Raw genomic sequence first — 15,513 nt, forward strand, 5'->3', positions numbered from 1 at the left:
GCAGTAAATACGCTGAGCTCAGCGACCTGACTTTGTGGGTTCATGAGCAGAAGGGCCAGCAGCGAAATGGAATTGGACGCTCAAGTCTCTGCCTCGCCCTTGTTAAGCAGAGGGTTCCCAGGGTGGGTGCTCTCTCTCCTAACACCAGTAACACCTCTCCTAACACCTAACACTCTCTCCTAACACCAGTGCCAAAGGCCAGAAGGAATCTGGGGAATTAACTGCTTGGACACACACACACACATACCACACACACATACACATGTGCATATACACACACCCTCCAAGCTGAGTTCTTCAGAACACCTGGGAATAAAGAAAAGGAACATTTATTGAAGTCCTGCTTTGTTCCAGGCGTGAGGCTTTCCCATTTCAATGCTTGCAACAATCTTGCATGTAGCATAATGGGTTTCATTATTCGATTTTACAGATGAGGAAATTGAGGCTTAGCGAGTATAAGTCACTCACTGAGGTCCATTAGCAGTGGAGAGATCTGACACCAGACAAATGCCTTGGCTTAAGCAAGGTTTTAATTTCATCTCCCCCTGCTTAAGCTTTGGGACTGGGGGCTCAGGAACCTCAGACAGGGATGTGAGCAGAACATCCCCAGGATATGGGCCGCCTGACCAAGGGATCCACACAGGTCAGTCTGGGTAGGAGGTGGCGTGGGGGACCGTTCAGGTGAGAGATGAGGGGTTCAGCTTGTGGGAGGATGGCCAGCCTGGCAGAGTGGTGGGGAGAAGAGGATGGGTGCTCTTGTGCTGGTAACTATGGGAACGTGTAGTCCCACAGGCCCACTCTTAAATCCTAGGTGAGTTTCTTGTTCTCTTAGAGCCTCCATTTCTTTACCTGCTGGAAGAGGATAATGATAGTACCTGCTTCCTAGGACTGGGCTGAGGATTACATGGCTAAGTTACCTAGGGCACTTGCCATGGTACCTGTCAGATAGTGGACCCGGGAGGTAAGGATCTTTATTAGGGTGGAAACCTGGTCCCAGCACATAAATCCTAGTCCCCCAGGGGTCCTCATTCTCCTGCCTTTTTTTTTTTTTGGCTGCCCAACTTGCCGGATCCCAGTTCCCCGACCAGGGATTGAACCCATGCTCCCTGCAGTAGAAGTGCAGACTCCCAATCACTGGGCCGCCAGGAAATTCCCATCTCCTGCTTTTCTTGAGGCAGGTACACATCTGACTCCACACTCAAGATGATCTTGACTTCTTACCGGCTGTCTCAAAATGCAAGCATGCAGCCCCGACTTGACCATGTGGAGGTCATTGGTATGATTGCCTCCTGTTGTCCACAATACCTGTCCTACCAACCCTGCTCCCCCTCCCCCGCACACCATCACCACCATATGAAACTAGAGACTGACTCCTTCGGAGGGAGGGGAAGACAACAGTTCCATATGGAGTATCCTTGAAAATGAGAAAGCATAGTAAAACAAAATTCCTTTAGTTTCCTTGACAATTGTCCTGAGACTATTGGCCTGGAGGAGAGGTAGCTGGGGGCTCCAAAGGGCCCCAATATTTCATGACTGGCCCCTAGCCTGCACTGGTGGGCAGGTGACACCCATGGGTCAAGTGAATAGGCCCCAAACAAGTCAAGGGATTAAATGTCTGGATCTCCAAAAGGCTGGAGGAGCAGACAGCTAACTGCTGCTTTTAATTTTTTTTAATTTTTATTTTATATTGGAGTATAGTTGATTAACAATGTTGTATTAGTTTCAGGTGTAAAGCAAAGTGATTCAGCCATACATATACATGTATTTATTCTTTTCCCATTTAGGTTATCAGAGAATATTGAGCAGTTTCCTGTGCTATACAGTACGTCCTTGTTGGTTATCTATTTTAAATATAGCAGTGTGTACATGTCAGTCCCGAACTCCCAAGCTAACTGCTTCTTAACCTGGTTCTCGAATCTCAGGGCCTGGGATCACAGGGCTGTGATTTCCAGATCCTTTTCTCAAAGAATTCTCTTCCCAGATTCAAGGCAGAGCGGGGAAGTAAAAAGAATGCTTTGGGGTTCACTAGACCTAGGGGTGGCAGAGGCTGCTAACTTTCCCCTAATAGTCTTTCCCCTCCTTTTGGATAGTCATGTAAATATTAGCTGAGCACATTGCTATGTTACATTTCCCAGCCTCCCTTGCAGCTAGGAACGGCCTTGTGATCGGGTTCTGTCCAATGGGTTGTAAGTAGAAAGGAAGTATGTATACAACTTCCTGGTAATATCTTTGACAGGAAAGTCACTTCCTTTCCTTTCCCTTTTCCCAGAGGGAAGAAAACAAAGTCTTTACAAAGGCCTACAAGGTCCTAGACCAGCACTTTACAATAGAACTTCTCATGATGATGGAAATGTTTTATTTTATAACCTGCACTGACCCATATGGTAGCCACTAGCCACACGTGGCTATCAAATACTTGAGACGTGGCTAGTGTGGCTGAAAAACTGAATGTTTAGTTTTATTTAATTGAGATAGTCAAGTGGCTACCATTTTGGACAGCACAGGTCTAGATGATTGCCTTGAGCCTTCCCTGATGCCCACCACATCCCTTACTTTCCTGAGTTCACCTCTCACTCTCCCCACCGCCCCCTACCACCTCCTTGCTACTCTTTGAGCTCTCCAGCTGTACTCCCATCTTACTGTTTTGCTCTAGCTCTTCCCTCTACCTGGAACACTCTTCTCCCAGACATCCACTTGGATGTCTTTACTTAAACCTCAAGTCTTTACTCCTGCAAGTCTCTACTTAAACCTCACCTTTATAATGAGTTCTGCCCTGACCCATTTCATATTACAACCTGCCTCCCCCCAACACACATATGCACCGGAGCCCCCTACCTTATTTCACCCTTTTCCCCCCTGGCATTTATGACGTTCAGACACACTAGTTTATTTATTTACATGTGTTATTTCTGACTCTCCCTGCTAGAATGAAAGAACTACAGTGGCAGAGATATTTGTTTCATTCATTGATGAATCCAATGGCCCAGAATACGGCCCAGCATATAATAGGTGCTCAAGAAATACTTGTTGAACTGGGGGAAGGGAAAAAGGAAGGTGCTCACTCCCTCCTTTTCCTTTCCCTCTGGGTGGGATGTGGATATAGTGGTGGGAGAAGATCTTAGACCCAGAGTTGGGAAGTGTATCAAAATGTCAGGGAAGTAAGATCAAAAGGGGTATGGGACCCTCTATCTCAGAGTCCTGCACTGCTTCTGCCCAGCAAAAGAAACACCCATCTCGTCTGAGCCATCATCTTCGTTGTTGTTTTTTCTAAAATAACTTTTTTTATTTTTGAGTTGAAGTATAGTTGATTTACAATATTAGTTTCAGGAGTACAACACAGTGATTCAGTATTTTTATAGATTAGCCACCGTTATCTTTAAAGCTTGGTTACAGCAGTTAGAAAACTTGCACCTAACTTACTGGGTTGAATCCCAGTTGACACTTTGGACTAGTTACTTTTATTCCCTGAGCGCATTTCTTCAACTCTAAAATGGAGCAAATACCCACCTCGTGAGGTTCTTGGGAGGATTCAATGGCACCACAGAGGGCCCAGCCCAGTATAGGCCCGCACATACAGTATTTCTCAGAGCTGCTGGACAGAATGTCACTTGGGTGTGGAAGGGCCAGGCCCCTGAATTCCACCAGTGAGACAAGGTGTTGGGAGGTGGAGGTGGCTAGGTGGGCATCTGTGCATGTGTATATCCCCGCCTGGGGCGGGGCGGTGTGTCCCTGGCACTCTGGTTTCAGGTACACAGAAGCAGGGGGGAACTCAATTCCCAGCACAACCTACAGCTCCCCCGAGGCCTGCAGGAAGTCCCGGATCCTCTCAGAACCCTTGGTGATAAGGCCAAGAAGCAGGGAAGCTTCCTTCTGGTGAGAAGCAGAAGAGGAAGGGCCTGCAGAAGTCGGGCCATTGTCAGTAAGTGCAGGAAGTAGGTGAAAGCCAGGTCACTGTTCCCAGGCCCTACCGAGAGCTCCTCCTTCCTCCAATGAGGGAGCCCCGCCCAGCACCCACACTCCCACTGTGGCCCAGAACCCAGCACTAAGAGGCCACCCGCCTCTCTCCCAGACCAAAGTGTCAGGGAACAACCAAGAGGCAGAAAGTCACCGCTGGGGGAAAGAGGGACAAAAGGACCACAAGCAGACATGTTTGGGTTTTTTAGTTTATCTGAATTTCCTCATTCCTAAACTTCCAGGTGGGACTGCATAGGACGGAGGCTGGGGCAAAAACGTGAGCGTCTCGAGGACACCCAGTCACTCTGACCAAACCAGTCTGTTTCCTCATTGACGAAGGAGGGAACTGGACCACATGGTCTCTGAGGCTCCACGGCACGACGACAGCTGCCGAATCTGTCCTCAAAGGTGGGTCTGGGAGGGAGGAAAGCTAGCAGGGGTGGTTAGAGCTCAAAGCTCCCCAGGGCTGGGAGACACATCCATCAAGTGCCGGAGGTGAGAGGCCGCCTTGTCCAGTTTTGACAGTTCCAACTGGAGGGAAGAAAGCTGGGCAAGGAGAGAAGTAGGTGAGGATCGAGGTATAGCCTCCCCCCTCCGCCCAGCCCATATTCCCTTAGGGAGTCAGGCATCCTGGGCGGCCTGCCCCAGACTCACCCTCTGCTGCCTCTGAGTCTCCGCCTCTCCCTCTGACGGGGTCCGGGCTATGAGGCCATCAAGCTGCTTCTGCAACTTGTGTCTCCGGGCAGCTAGCCGAGGTAGGTGGGTCTGGGGGTCCACCAGGCCCTGTGGAAGAACAGAGAGAAGGCTCAGACATCTACAGTCCACCCAGCATGCCCTTCCCCCCATTCCAAGATCCCTCCTCACTTCCCCCCACCCCCGCCTCACTTTAATAGAAGCCACCCCTTACCTTCCTCCCAACATCCTTTTCAACCCCACCCCTCCCTCCTCTAGCCTCCTCTGGTCACCTGCAGCTCCATGTAGACCTGAACGGTGTCACTGAGAGAGGCCTGGGCCCAGCCCGAGGGAGCTGCTGCAGCTGGGGGTAGAAGACCCACGGCCCCACAGTGGCCCAGGGTGCCCAAGGGCTCCAGGAAGGCCTCAAAGAGGCCCTGCTCTCCTGGCTCTGAGCTCTGCAGCAGCACTGGGGAGGAAAGGAAACTGTCAGGGTCAAGAGAGCAGCTCCTCATCCTGCACCTCCCAACTCTGGGCTCTGTCCTCCAGGCTCCCCCTCTTCCCCACCAGCCCCTCCTGTCTGCAGAGACTCAGGAGCCCAGGGCCCGCCTCACCTCGGGGCCGGGCCTTGGTGAGCTGGTATGTGGCGCGGAGAGCCCTCAGCGCCTGCACAGCCTCCTGTACCCGGGAGAAGTGCCGCTCCAGCTCGGGCTGGTGCCAGTGCTCCTGGAGATGGGCACCCAGAGTGGGTAAGCAGGCACCTGGGGGACTCGGTCTCAACTCTCCTGGCTCTAATCTCCACCCGCCCACCCCTATCTCCTTAGAGCAACGATCTGCTCTCTCCACCACACACGTAATTCACCACCTCAAGGAACGGAACATGGCAAAAACCGAGGTGTCATCTAAGAAGGTCTTAGATGATCGCTGGTTAATGTCTGTTTAGTTGCTCTGACTGGAGATGACAAACAACCAAAAATCAGACTTTAAAAGGTATTATTCAAAACTCACAAAACCAAGTAAGTAAAAAAGAAATTGAGTTAAACTTTAGAATTACTTTTTGGGTGAGTTTGTAGCATTTTATCCTTCTCAAGTTATTAAAGCTTAACACTGCACTAAGATTTTTGGGATATCCTATCACTAACAACTAATTTCATCACAACCATGACATGTACTATTACGAACCGATACACGGTCACACGGCTAGTGTCAGTCTGGTGACAACATCCTACTCTAACCACTTGCTAATACTGCCCCCAACACCCTGGAGTTATCCCAGCCCTACAGGAACAATCCATCCTCCCAAAGACTCCACGGCAAAATACAGACCACCACTATCAACGACCCCACAGCAGCAAGCCCTTCTAGAAGACTGCTCCCCAAGCCTTGACCAGAAGTCCCACTCCAAGACTCTATGGACGTGACTCACCAAGCTGAGGGCACTGGGGTAGGGGGCAACACAGATGCTGGGGGCAGGGGCGCCACCAGGCCTAGGGGGCAGCCTCTGCCAGAGCTCTTCAGCCAGGAAGGGCATCAGCGGGGCGAGGAGGCGGAGACCGATGTCAGCGCAGGAGAACAGGACCTGAAGAGGCCCCGGGGGGCGGGGCAAGTGCAACAGCACTGGCTTCACAGCCTCCTAGGGAGGAGGCCAAGGGGTCAGGGGCCGTCCACGGCCATGTCCTTGCTCCACGTGCTCCCCGCCCTATCAGTGGGGATGCTGCGGGTAAACACGGGCAGGAGCACTCAGCATCTCTGAGACCATCAACTGTCCCTGGACACAGTGTGGAGCGTGTGACAACGGGAAATCTAGGGCAGCGACTCTCAGGGATGGGTGGGGAATAAAATTGTTAGGGAGGTTTGTGTCGTTTAGGATGAAAAGCACTGAGGTTTTTTTCATCAAAAAGAGACAGAAATTTTTTAAAAAGTTGAGAAACAGAAATCTAGGGGAGTGGTCCTGGGCCATCAGTGTCAGCATCACCTGGGACAAGAAATGAACATTCTTGCCAGCCATCCCCCAACCTGCTGGCTGAGCTGCTCTGGGGGTGGGACTGACACTCCGTGGTTAACAAGCCCTCCCTCTGAGAGAAGCCCTTGGTCTAAAGACCCCTACTCTTCCTGCCTGTCTGCTCCCAGCTCCCAGCCTGCCCGGGGTCCAAACTCAGCAATCACAGGGACTAAAAAAAATCTCCATCTGCCTCCCAATCCTGCTTTGTCAGACTTGGTTTTCTAGAAATCTCCCCTCCTCCTCCTCTCTCTTCTGGTGACAGGCAGGGAACAGCACCCGGGCCAGTCCCAGGGAAGAGGGGAATTAGGATTTCCCCATCTCATCTGTCTTCCTGTCTGGGGGGAAGAATTAGGAACCCAGTTCAGAGCCCCCCGCCAGGGCACAGGAAGCAGGTCTGCAGGGAGAGTGCCCTCGCCTCACTCACCAAGTAGACGTCACAGAGGTTGTGAAGCCAGAAGTGGTGCAGGGCGTGGGTGACGAGCGCGAGCTCGCAGGTGAGGAAGCCCCGCTCGCAGTCCCGGGCAGTGCGGGCCAGGCAGCTGAGGATCCAGGCATCCATGGGGGAGGCGGGGGACAGCTGCGGGCAGAAGGGGCTTCAGGGTGGGACAGCTTGACTCCCACTCCGCTGCCTATTCTCCTTCTAGACGCCTCCATCAAGCCTCAGATGTCGGACTACCCAGTTCCCAAGCACCCCTTCTTTCTCTCTTACCTCCTCTGCAGGCTGGGGTATGAATTTCTCCCCAAGAGCATTCAGGATAAAGCGCAGGGCATTCCAGATCTTATTGCAGAAATGTCTGAAGCTCAGGACCTCAGAGACAGACAGGTGCAAGTCGCCCCCTGGGAGGGAGAGACAGGAGGGAGCATGCACTGGTGGTGGCTGCACGGGGAGTCCTCGGCCCTGCCCCGCCCTGCCCCTCTGCACAGGGGCTGCCGCCGGCTGCCCTCACCCGGGCTTACCCAGGGCCCCGTGGGAGCACAGGGCGAATCTCAGGGCATCTGTCCCACACTCGGGGATCCCACGAGGGAAGTCCTTTCTCTGCAACCAGAAAGAGAAGAGGGGTGGCAGCTGCCTATGAGGCTGCAGGGCCAGAAGCTGGGTTGCAGAGAAAACCGGTGACCATGAGCTAGAGGCTGGGATGGGTCAGACACTGGCGATTCACCTGTGCTGAGGCCGCGATCACCAGCTCTGCGGGGTCCAAGTTCCCATCCCTCAGCTTCTCCTGCAGCACCTGGGGTGGGTAATTCATTGGCCTCAGTGGAAGACCCTGCCCCTACAAGGGTCCCGCCTACTGACCCTCCCAGCTCCAGCCCACCCTGCCGGCCCCTCCCCTGCCTTCCTCTCTCCTGAAAACCCCATCCCTCTTCGGGCCCTTCATCCTGACCTGCAGCTCCACCCCATTGATGATGTCCCGTGGGTCCAGCACATTCCCCAGCGACTTGCTCATCTTCCGGCCCTGCCTGTCCCGAACCATGGAGTGCAGCAACACCTGGGGGCATGGAGGGGGTCAGCAGAGGGGGGCCTGGAGAACTTTCCCCTGGAGGATCCCCTGGCTGTCCTCCAGGCTTTAGGGGTCAGGCTGGGAAGTAAATCAGGACGAAGGAACTGGGAACACAGAAAACCCCACATTAGGGGTTAGAATGGACAACAAGACTTGGGGAAGACTGGGGAGTCACAGAGAGGGGCAGGGCACCAAAGGGCCGGGCCGTTACCTTGCTGAAGGGGAGCTGCCCTGTGAGCTGGGTCCCCAACATGACCATGCGGCCCACCCAGAACAGCAAGAGGTCACCACCCGTTTCCAAAAGTGACAGGGGGTAGAAACGAGCCAGGTCTGGGGTCTAGGAGAAAAAGATAAGCAGTGAGAGGCCTAAGCCCAGGGCCTCCAGCTCTTCTCGAGACTCTCTGGGGGCCCTGGGGCCCACTTCCTCATCCCCACCTTCACTCTCTTCCTCTCAACCCACCTCACCTCTTGGGGCCAGCCCAGGGCAGAAAAGGGGAAAAGAGCCGAGGAGAACCAGGTATCCAGGACATCGGGGTCTGGGAAACAGAATGGGGAATGGGAACAATTGGAACCTCAGCTTCAGAACCTCAGCCCACTGCTACCCACCTTTCCAGCCCAAGCCCCACCCACAGAGACCAGGGGTCGAGCCCTCTGCCCCATTCCCAGCTTTCCCGACCCTACCTTCTCTACCTCAGTACCTGTTCCCTCAGTACCCAGACGCCCTCCCCTGCCCTCCCCAGCTCCGGTACCCACCCCTCTCCAGGGTCAGCTCCGCCCCTGGTCTCCCTGTCAATTCTGCAGCTACTTCTCTGGCCTCAGCCTCTGTCCGCCCGACCACCCAACAGTCCTTCGCGTCGCCCTGCAGAAGTAAGGGGTAGGGAAGAGTGAGGAAGACCAGCACCTGACGGGTGTGAAACACCACTGAGTTTTCATGTTCTCAGGTGGTCTGAGAATGGCCGGCACCCTCTGGTGGTGAGATGAAGAATCGCCAGCTCAGGAGCTCTGATCACACAACAGATGTTTACATGACCAAGACCAGAAAGCACAGCAAAGGCAGAGAGCTGGGACGGGCACTGGAAGTCCTTGGACTCCTGTGCTAAGGCTCTTTCAGCCACACCCAGCCCTCCCCTCCACTTCTTCCTACCAACCTGTGTGTGCTCCTCTACAACCAGGTAGGCTGGAATCTGATGACCCCACCACAGCTGCCGGGAGACACACCAGTCCCTGCCGGGAGGACACGAGTGATTTCCTAGCATAACCAGTGGGCCCCCTCCCCATCTCCTGAGAGCCCCCCTTCTCCTTACCCAGTGTGGGAAAACCAGTGCTGCCAGTTCTTCTGGTGGAAGGAGGGACTGAGCTCCAGGGCCCCTGACTCCACAGCCTGGAGGGAAAGGACCTTTAGACGGTGCTTCCCTACCTGCACCCCTCAACCCCCCAAGAATGGGACAAGTGGTCTCTGAAGTGGTTCTAAAACTCAGGAAGAACCTCCCAAGCCTCCTGAGAAGATTCTGGGCTTGAGTGAGGACGCCAGCCAGCCCCTTCTGGGCACCAGGCCTCCATCCCCACAGCTCTCCTCTCAACAGCACAGCTAGAGAGGTCTGTGGGGCAGAAGGGCCCCCAGCCTCCCTGTTTCTTCATTCCACTGCTCAGGGAGTCCCCCAGCCCAGGCCCCAGGCCCTCCTCACACTGCAGCCTCACCTTGGCAGCTCTGTCCCCCATTTCCCGGCAGCAGACAAACCACTGGCTCTTCGGTAGGTATTCTACCACATCCCCGGAACGGCTGAAAGGGACACAGGACTCGACTACGTGCCAGGCCCTCAAGCGCTGAGGATACAGCAGCAAACAACACTGACACAGAGCTCGTATTCTAGCATAAGGGGTGCACAGCTCACCCTGTGGTCACTCTTAAGCTTCATCCATTCCCATCTGGGGGTGGTCCCTACGGAAAGGAGTGAAAATGGGGTTACCTGCAAATGGGCAGCACCATAGGGTGGTCCTGGAATCCCCGGAACAGGCCCCGTTCCCTCAGTGCTGACAGAATCTTTTCCCGGGCCACAAATCGGTGAAGACCCTGGGGAAAAGCAGCAACAGGAAAGCTTAAAGGCTGCTAGGAAAACAAGAAAGTGGGAGAGGGGAAATGGGGCAGAGGGTGCCCCCAAAGAACGGGGTATCACTGAGCTGGTACTACCTGCAGCCAGTCCCCGCAGAGGGAGGTCATGGTTCCATCCTCCGCAATGACACTCAGGGGGCTCAAGCCATGTCGGGCCCCCAGCTCAGCATCAGCAGGGCTGTGAGCGGGAGTCACCTTCACTGCCCCTAGGGGAGCAGAACTGATGTAAGCACTGAACCCTGACCTTGGCTTTTCCAGATGTATCGTCATCGCCCACGCTACCCTATCCCTCCCTCCTGTCCCCCAGGAGCCCTGACTTCCTCTCTCTCCCCTGCCCCCACTCACCTGTGCCCAGGTGTGGCTGAACAGCACAGTCTGTGATAAGGGGGAGAAGCTGCCCCGTCAAGGGATGACGAAGTTGTCGTCCATGTAGATGCTGAAAGGAAGGGAGAGGGATCAAGGACAGGCACGTGTGTGGGATGGAAGGGTCTGGGGTGGGCATGAGAACCCTGGGAATACGAGCCCCAGAGCAGGGCTCCGTAAACTTTTTCTTAAGGGGCCAGAGTATAAATATTTTAAGCTTTACAGGCCAAGAGGCAAATTTAGTCTCTGTACAACAACTCCACTCCACCACCATGGCCGAGTTAGATAATACATGATGTAGGTGCAGACAATACACAGGGAACGAGGGTGGCTCGTACAAAAACAGGCAGCAGGTGGATCTGGCCCACGGGCCATAGTTTGTCAGCCCCTGAGCTGAAGTGTAACATTAGGAAGAGAAGGGAATAGACTCAGAGCCACTGGAGAACTGAGATAAGGGAAATTTTAGGAAAAGGAAGAGAAAGTGGGGAGGAGGAGCTGCCATTCTAAAAGGAAGGGAAGGGCTTCCCCGGTGGTGCAGTGGTTGAGAGTCCGCCTGCCAATGCAGGGGACACGGCTTCGTGCCCCGGTCCAGGAAGATCCCACATGCCGCGGAGCGGCTGCACCCGTGAGCCATGGCCGCTGAGCCTGCGCATCCGGAGCCCGTGCTCCACAACGGGAGAGGCCACAACAGTGAGAGGCCCGCGTACAGCAAAAAAAAAATAAAAGGAAGGGAAGAGGATGGGGGTGGGAAGGCCACGTGGCAGAGCGCGCGCTGTGTATTACTGTGTATCGGGAGTCATCGGGATGGACGGCCACAGCCACGTCTCCAGGCAACGTCTCTGGCCTCGTGGTTCCTACCACAACCTCTGCATCTGAAGACAAAATTCAAGCACTTCAAGTTGGTCCTCGCCCTCACCCCACACTCCTGACAAAGCTAAAGCCAGGAGAACTGGCAAAGGGAGGGGACAGGGATGGTCAAAGTTGAGCAGGCCCCCAGGAGTAACTAGAGAAAACTAGGACCAGTGTCTACGGGAGCCTGAGGTTTCCCCCAAGCTAATGACCAGAGGCCTGAGGGGGTGTCAGGTGCTGCGGAATTCCTCAATAACTTGCTTGCGAGACAAGGACAGAATGTTAATAAATACAACTAGAATCCTTGCTGGGTACACAGAGGACACTGGGAGTTCTCGGTGCCCTGATCATAAATACTGTGCATTCTTTGGGGCAAGCAGCAGCCCCTCCTACAAGAAACCTCCTCTGACTATTCCAGCTCATCTATCTTCCCCTTCTCCAAACTCTTGGGAACAGTTATTGTTCAAACCACACTTCAGAACCGATCTTTTGTCTCTTCTGGGGGTAGCAGCCTCCTGCAGAATTATGCTAAGCTCCCACAGGGCAGTGACCACGTGCACTTTTCTTACATGGCCCAGGATACCCAGGGTGAGTGCCCATGAGGACGCAACACTACCAAGGTTCCTTATGTCATGTGCGAGACAGGCTGGTGGGTTCCCTCCATCAGCCCGACATGGGCTTGAGAAAACGGGAAGCAGAGGCAAGTGCGTGACCTTTCCGAGGACTACCCTCACCAGGCTCTCCATCCACGGGGAAGGCCACGGAAAAGAGGAGGCCAAAAGACACAGGGGTGGGGGAGTCAGGCAACTGAAGCTCCGTGCAGCCAGGGAGGGGCCGGCTCTCCACCTGGAGGCATGGAAAAAGCAGGGTCAGAGAGCAGCCTTTCTGCAAGGCTTGCACCCGGCTTCCCACCTCCATTCATCCACGGCCCCGCCTCCCTGCAACCCATCTAAAAGCCACTCGGAGGATTCAGGAGCCACCTCCCTTCCCTCACCTAATCCTTGTGCAGCCACAGTTACAGAAAATATTCACCAAGCACTTAAACCACGCACAGGTGTTGTGCCGAGCACCTTCCAGGAGTTCTCACTGAATTCTCACAACACCCCCATGACACAGGCATTTCCATCACCCCTAATTTACAGACTGAGGAAACTGAGGCTGACAGAAGCTAACAGCCTGCCAGGAGCCACACAGCTGGGAGGTGGCCAGACTCAGATGAGAATCCAGGAAGTCTGGCTCCAAAGTCCAAGCTCTCCCCCTGCCTCAGAGCTCTCACAAACCCGCCTCTCCTTCTCTGCCTCACCTCAATATCCGAGATGGCAGAGCGTAATGCACACGACCAGTTGACAAGCTGCCGGCTCCGGTACAACAACCCAGCCTTGTAGAGCCGCACGAAAGCTTCTGTCACAGCCACTGAGGAGCCCTAGAATGATCTGAGTGTCCACATCCAACTGCCTCTTCTCAGCCCATCACCCCACTCAGGGACCCAGGCATCCCACCCTGCTACCCCACCACACACAGCAACCCGCCTCCCTGCATAGAGCTCTAAACACCTCCCCGACACCCACAGGGACCACGGCACGGAACACTCACGGCATCCATGGTAAAACACTCTCGGTCCCAGTCCAGGGAGGCCCCCAGCACTCGGAGCTGCTCACATATCTCTCCACCTTTCCTGGAGTGAGTATGACATTGGTTTAGCCTCTAGAAGCTAATGGACACAGACAAACCCAGTATGGGGCCTTCCACGACACTGAAAGAAGCATAAAGTTCTACAGTAACAGGGGAAGGGGCAGCCGATTTGTGAGAAACCCAAAGAAGCTTTACAGAGAAGATGGCACATGTTAACAGACCTGGAAGGAAGAGGGTAATTTCAGGGGGATGGAAAGTGGGAATGGCTGAGGAGAGATGATGAAATCTAAGCAAGGGAAAATGGGATAAATAGAGGGAAAAACATACATATATACACACATATATATACGTACATATACACAAGTATCTACATTTTAACGTATACAATACACACACACACACACACATATACACAAAGCTTGGAGACCCCACCAAATGCTAAGGGGCTTCAGAGCTTAAGTCACCACAGGAAGTTAGGAATGAATGGAAAAAGCCTGGACTACATGTTAGGAGAGAGGGGCTGGGAAGCAAGGACCCAAACCTGCTGTCTCGGCCCCTCCAGTCCTGCCCACCATACTCACTCCTCCTTCCACTTCCACACCTCCCTAAGGAAGTCTTCCCGGCTCAGCTCGTGTCTCCTCACTCCTCGCTCCTTCCACAGCTGTTTCTCCACCACAGCCTACAGCAAGATGAGAGGGCAAACAGAGAATCACGTTGCTTTGGGGGAAGAACTCTCTCACCCAAGAAAAGGAAAAGTGGCGAAAGACATACTTGAGTAGCAATCCCTGCATGATCTGATCCAGGGACCCACAGCACCTGATCCCCACGCATCCGGTGCCTGCAAAAGAAATACCGTCATGGGACTTCCCTGGTGGCACAGTGGTTAAGACTCTGCGCTCCCAATGCAGGGGGCCGGGGTTCGATCCCTGGTCAGGGAACTAGATCCCACATGCATGCCACAATTAAAAGTTCACGTGCCGCAACTAAGGAGCTGGCAAGTGCAACTAAGGAGCCCGCGAGCCGCAACTAAGGAGCCCACCTGCCGCAACTAAGACCCGGAGCAACCAAATAAATAAAATATTTTTAAAAAGAAAAGAAAAGAAAAACCCTCACAGGAATCCCTGGTCTTACATGTTTGTTTATCCTCACTCCTTCCCACTTTCTCCTTCCCCTCCAAGAACTCAAGCAGCCCCATTCCCGTCTCACCAGCGCACGAGGGCGTCCTGTATGGCTACAGTCAGCGCATGCCCAATATGCAGGGAGCCCGTGACATTGGGAGGTGGGATACACATGGAAAAGGTCGCCCGTGTGGCCTGGGGCAACCTGGCCTAGAGGAAGGGAAAGTCAAAGGGCAAGACAGGGCTGCATGTTCCCTGGGGAAATAGCACACTCTGGTGTCTCCAAGGCAGAAAGAACTGCAGGAAAAACAGTCGGGCAAATAACAGGGAAGGGGAAAACCTGTGGACACCTTGGAGGCACCAGAGGGAGAAGGCAAGCTCTCCCTGCTTTTGGCAGCCTCTGCAATGTGGCTGGTTGCGAGCTCCAGACTCATGCCCACCAACCTCATGGGCCATTCTGCCCTGAGGACCATTTAGCACCCCTCCCTACCAGGTACTAACCTGATATTCTGGTTTGAAGAAGCCCTCTCGCACCCACCAAGGGTACCAGGCAGCCTCAACATATTGGGGACTGTATGCAGGAGGCAGGGGCCGGGAGACATCTATGGAGGAAGAGGAGAGCTCCGCTAACTCCTGAGTTTTGTTTCCAGGTTGCATTTCAGCAGACCAAATGGGCAACCAGAATGTGAGGGAAAAGGCCTTCAAGTGTCCTAGTTACCTTTCTTTTCACCATGTTCCGTGGGGATTTCATACAACACTATCTCCTTAGGGGTCCAGGCCTTACTGGATTCGGCAGGTGACTGCGGAGAGGAGGAACCAGAAAGCAGGATGCAATTCGAATATACCTCAGGTATCTGGATCCAGCCAGTCTCTCCTCCAGCTCCCTCCCAAGATTTCTCAGAGAACCACGGACCAGCTGTCTGACCCCTAACCTTGCTCTTCTGAGCGATTCCAGCCTCCAGCGCCGCCTGCTTCTGTCGCAGGCGCTTCTGTTTGGCTTCACGGTTCCTCTGGGAGATGGCTGATCCATTGGGCTCTGAATGGGTGGAAATGGGATGGGACCTGGGGAGTCCCCTTGAGGGCCTCAACCCCCAGAGTGGTGGTCGAAAAGAGGCCAAAGGCAAATGAGGCATCTGGAGTACTTGGAAAGGGGCCAAGGTCTGTTCCAGAGAGAACACACTAGGAAGTTAGGGGGGTGAGGGAGGGTCACACCTCCCAAAATCACATCCTCCTCCTTAGTCTCTGCCTCCCTCCAAGCACTGGTCTGTTATTTTAAGTATCTATCCCATCCGTCACAACCCCTCCTCTGTGAAG

General features: G+C 54.0%; 1 protein-coding gene across 1 annotated transcript; it reads right to left on the reverse strand.

Annotated features, from left to right (window-relative positions):
- Window positions 1-4,149: 4,149 nt before the first annotated feature.
- Window positions 4,150-15,332, reverse strand: VARS2 (valyl-tRNA synthetase 2, mitochondrial). The gene is made up of 29 exons (XM_065885501.1): window positions 15,132-15,332; window positions 14,918-14,999; window positions 14,701-14,801; window positions 14,288-14,409; window positions 13,853-13,919; window positions 13,663-13,760; window positions 13,043-13,124; window positions 12,753-12,872; window positions 12,184-12,295; window positions 11,384-11,472; window positions 10,583-10,673; window positions 10,316-10,443; window positions 10,095-10,198; window positions 9,826-9,907; window positions 9,432-9,508; window positions 9,276-9,351; window positions 8,881-8,986; window positions 8,593-8,663; window positions 8,339-8,464; window positions 8,011-8,115; window positions 7,789-7,857; window positions 7,586-7,664; window positions 7,338-7,465; window positions 7,053-7,205; window positions 6,053-6,259; window positions 5,241-5,352; window positions 4,920-5,095; window positions 4,609-4,737; window positions 4,150-4,500 (listed from the first exon to the last, which is right to left on the reverse strand). The coding sequence occupies exons 1-29, from the start codon at window positions 15,330-15,332 to the stop codon at window positions 4,405-4,407; spliced, it is 3,189 nt and encodes a 1,062-aa protein (XP_065741573.1). The 3' UTR covers window positions 4,150-4,404.
- Between the last annotated feature and the right edge of the window lie 181 nt (window positions 15,333-15,513).

The sequence above is a fragment of the Phocoena phocoena genome, chromosome 10 (assembly GCF_963924675.1).
Source record: "Phocoena phocoena chromosome 10, mPhoPho1.1, whole genome shotgun sequence".
NCBI lineage: Eukaryota > Metazoa > Chordata > Mammalia > Artiodactyla > Phocoenidae > Phocoena > Phocoena phocoena.

Excerpts from the sequence above, each read along its gene's own strand:
- VARS2 (XM_065885501.1), bottom strand. The coding sequence starts at position 15,332 with ATGCCTCATTTGCCTTTGGCCTCTTTTCGACCACCACTCTGGGGGTTG. Across the intron at positions 10,199-10,315 it reads TCTGCGGGGACTGGCTGCAG|GGTCTTCACCGATTTGTGGC; the intron begins GTAGTACCAGCT and ends GCTTTTCCCCAG. Across the intron at positions 8,664-8,880 it reads GGAGCTGACCCTGGAGAGGG|ACCCCGATGTCCTGGATACC; the intron begins GTGGGTACCGGA and ends TCTGTTTCCCAG.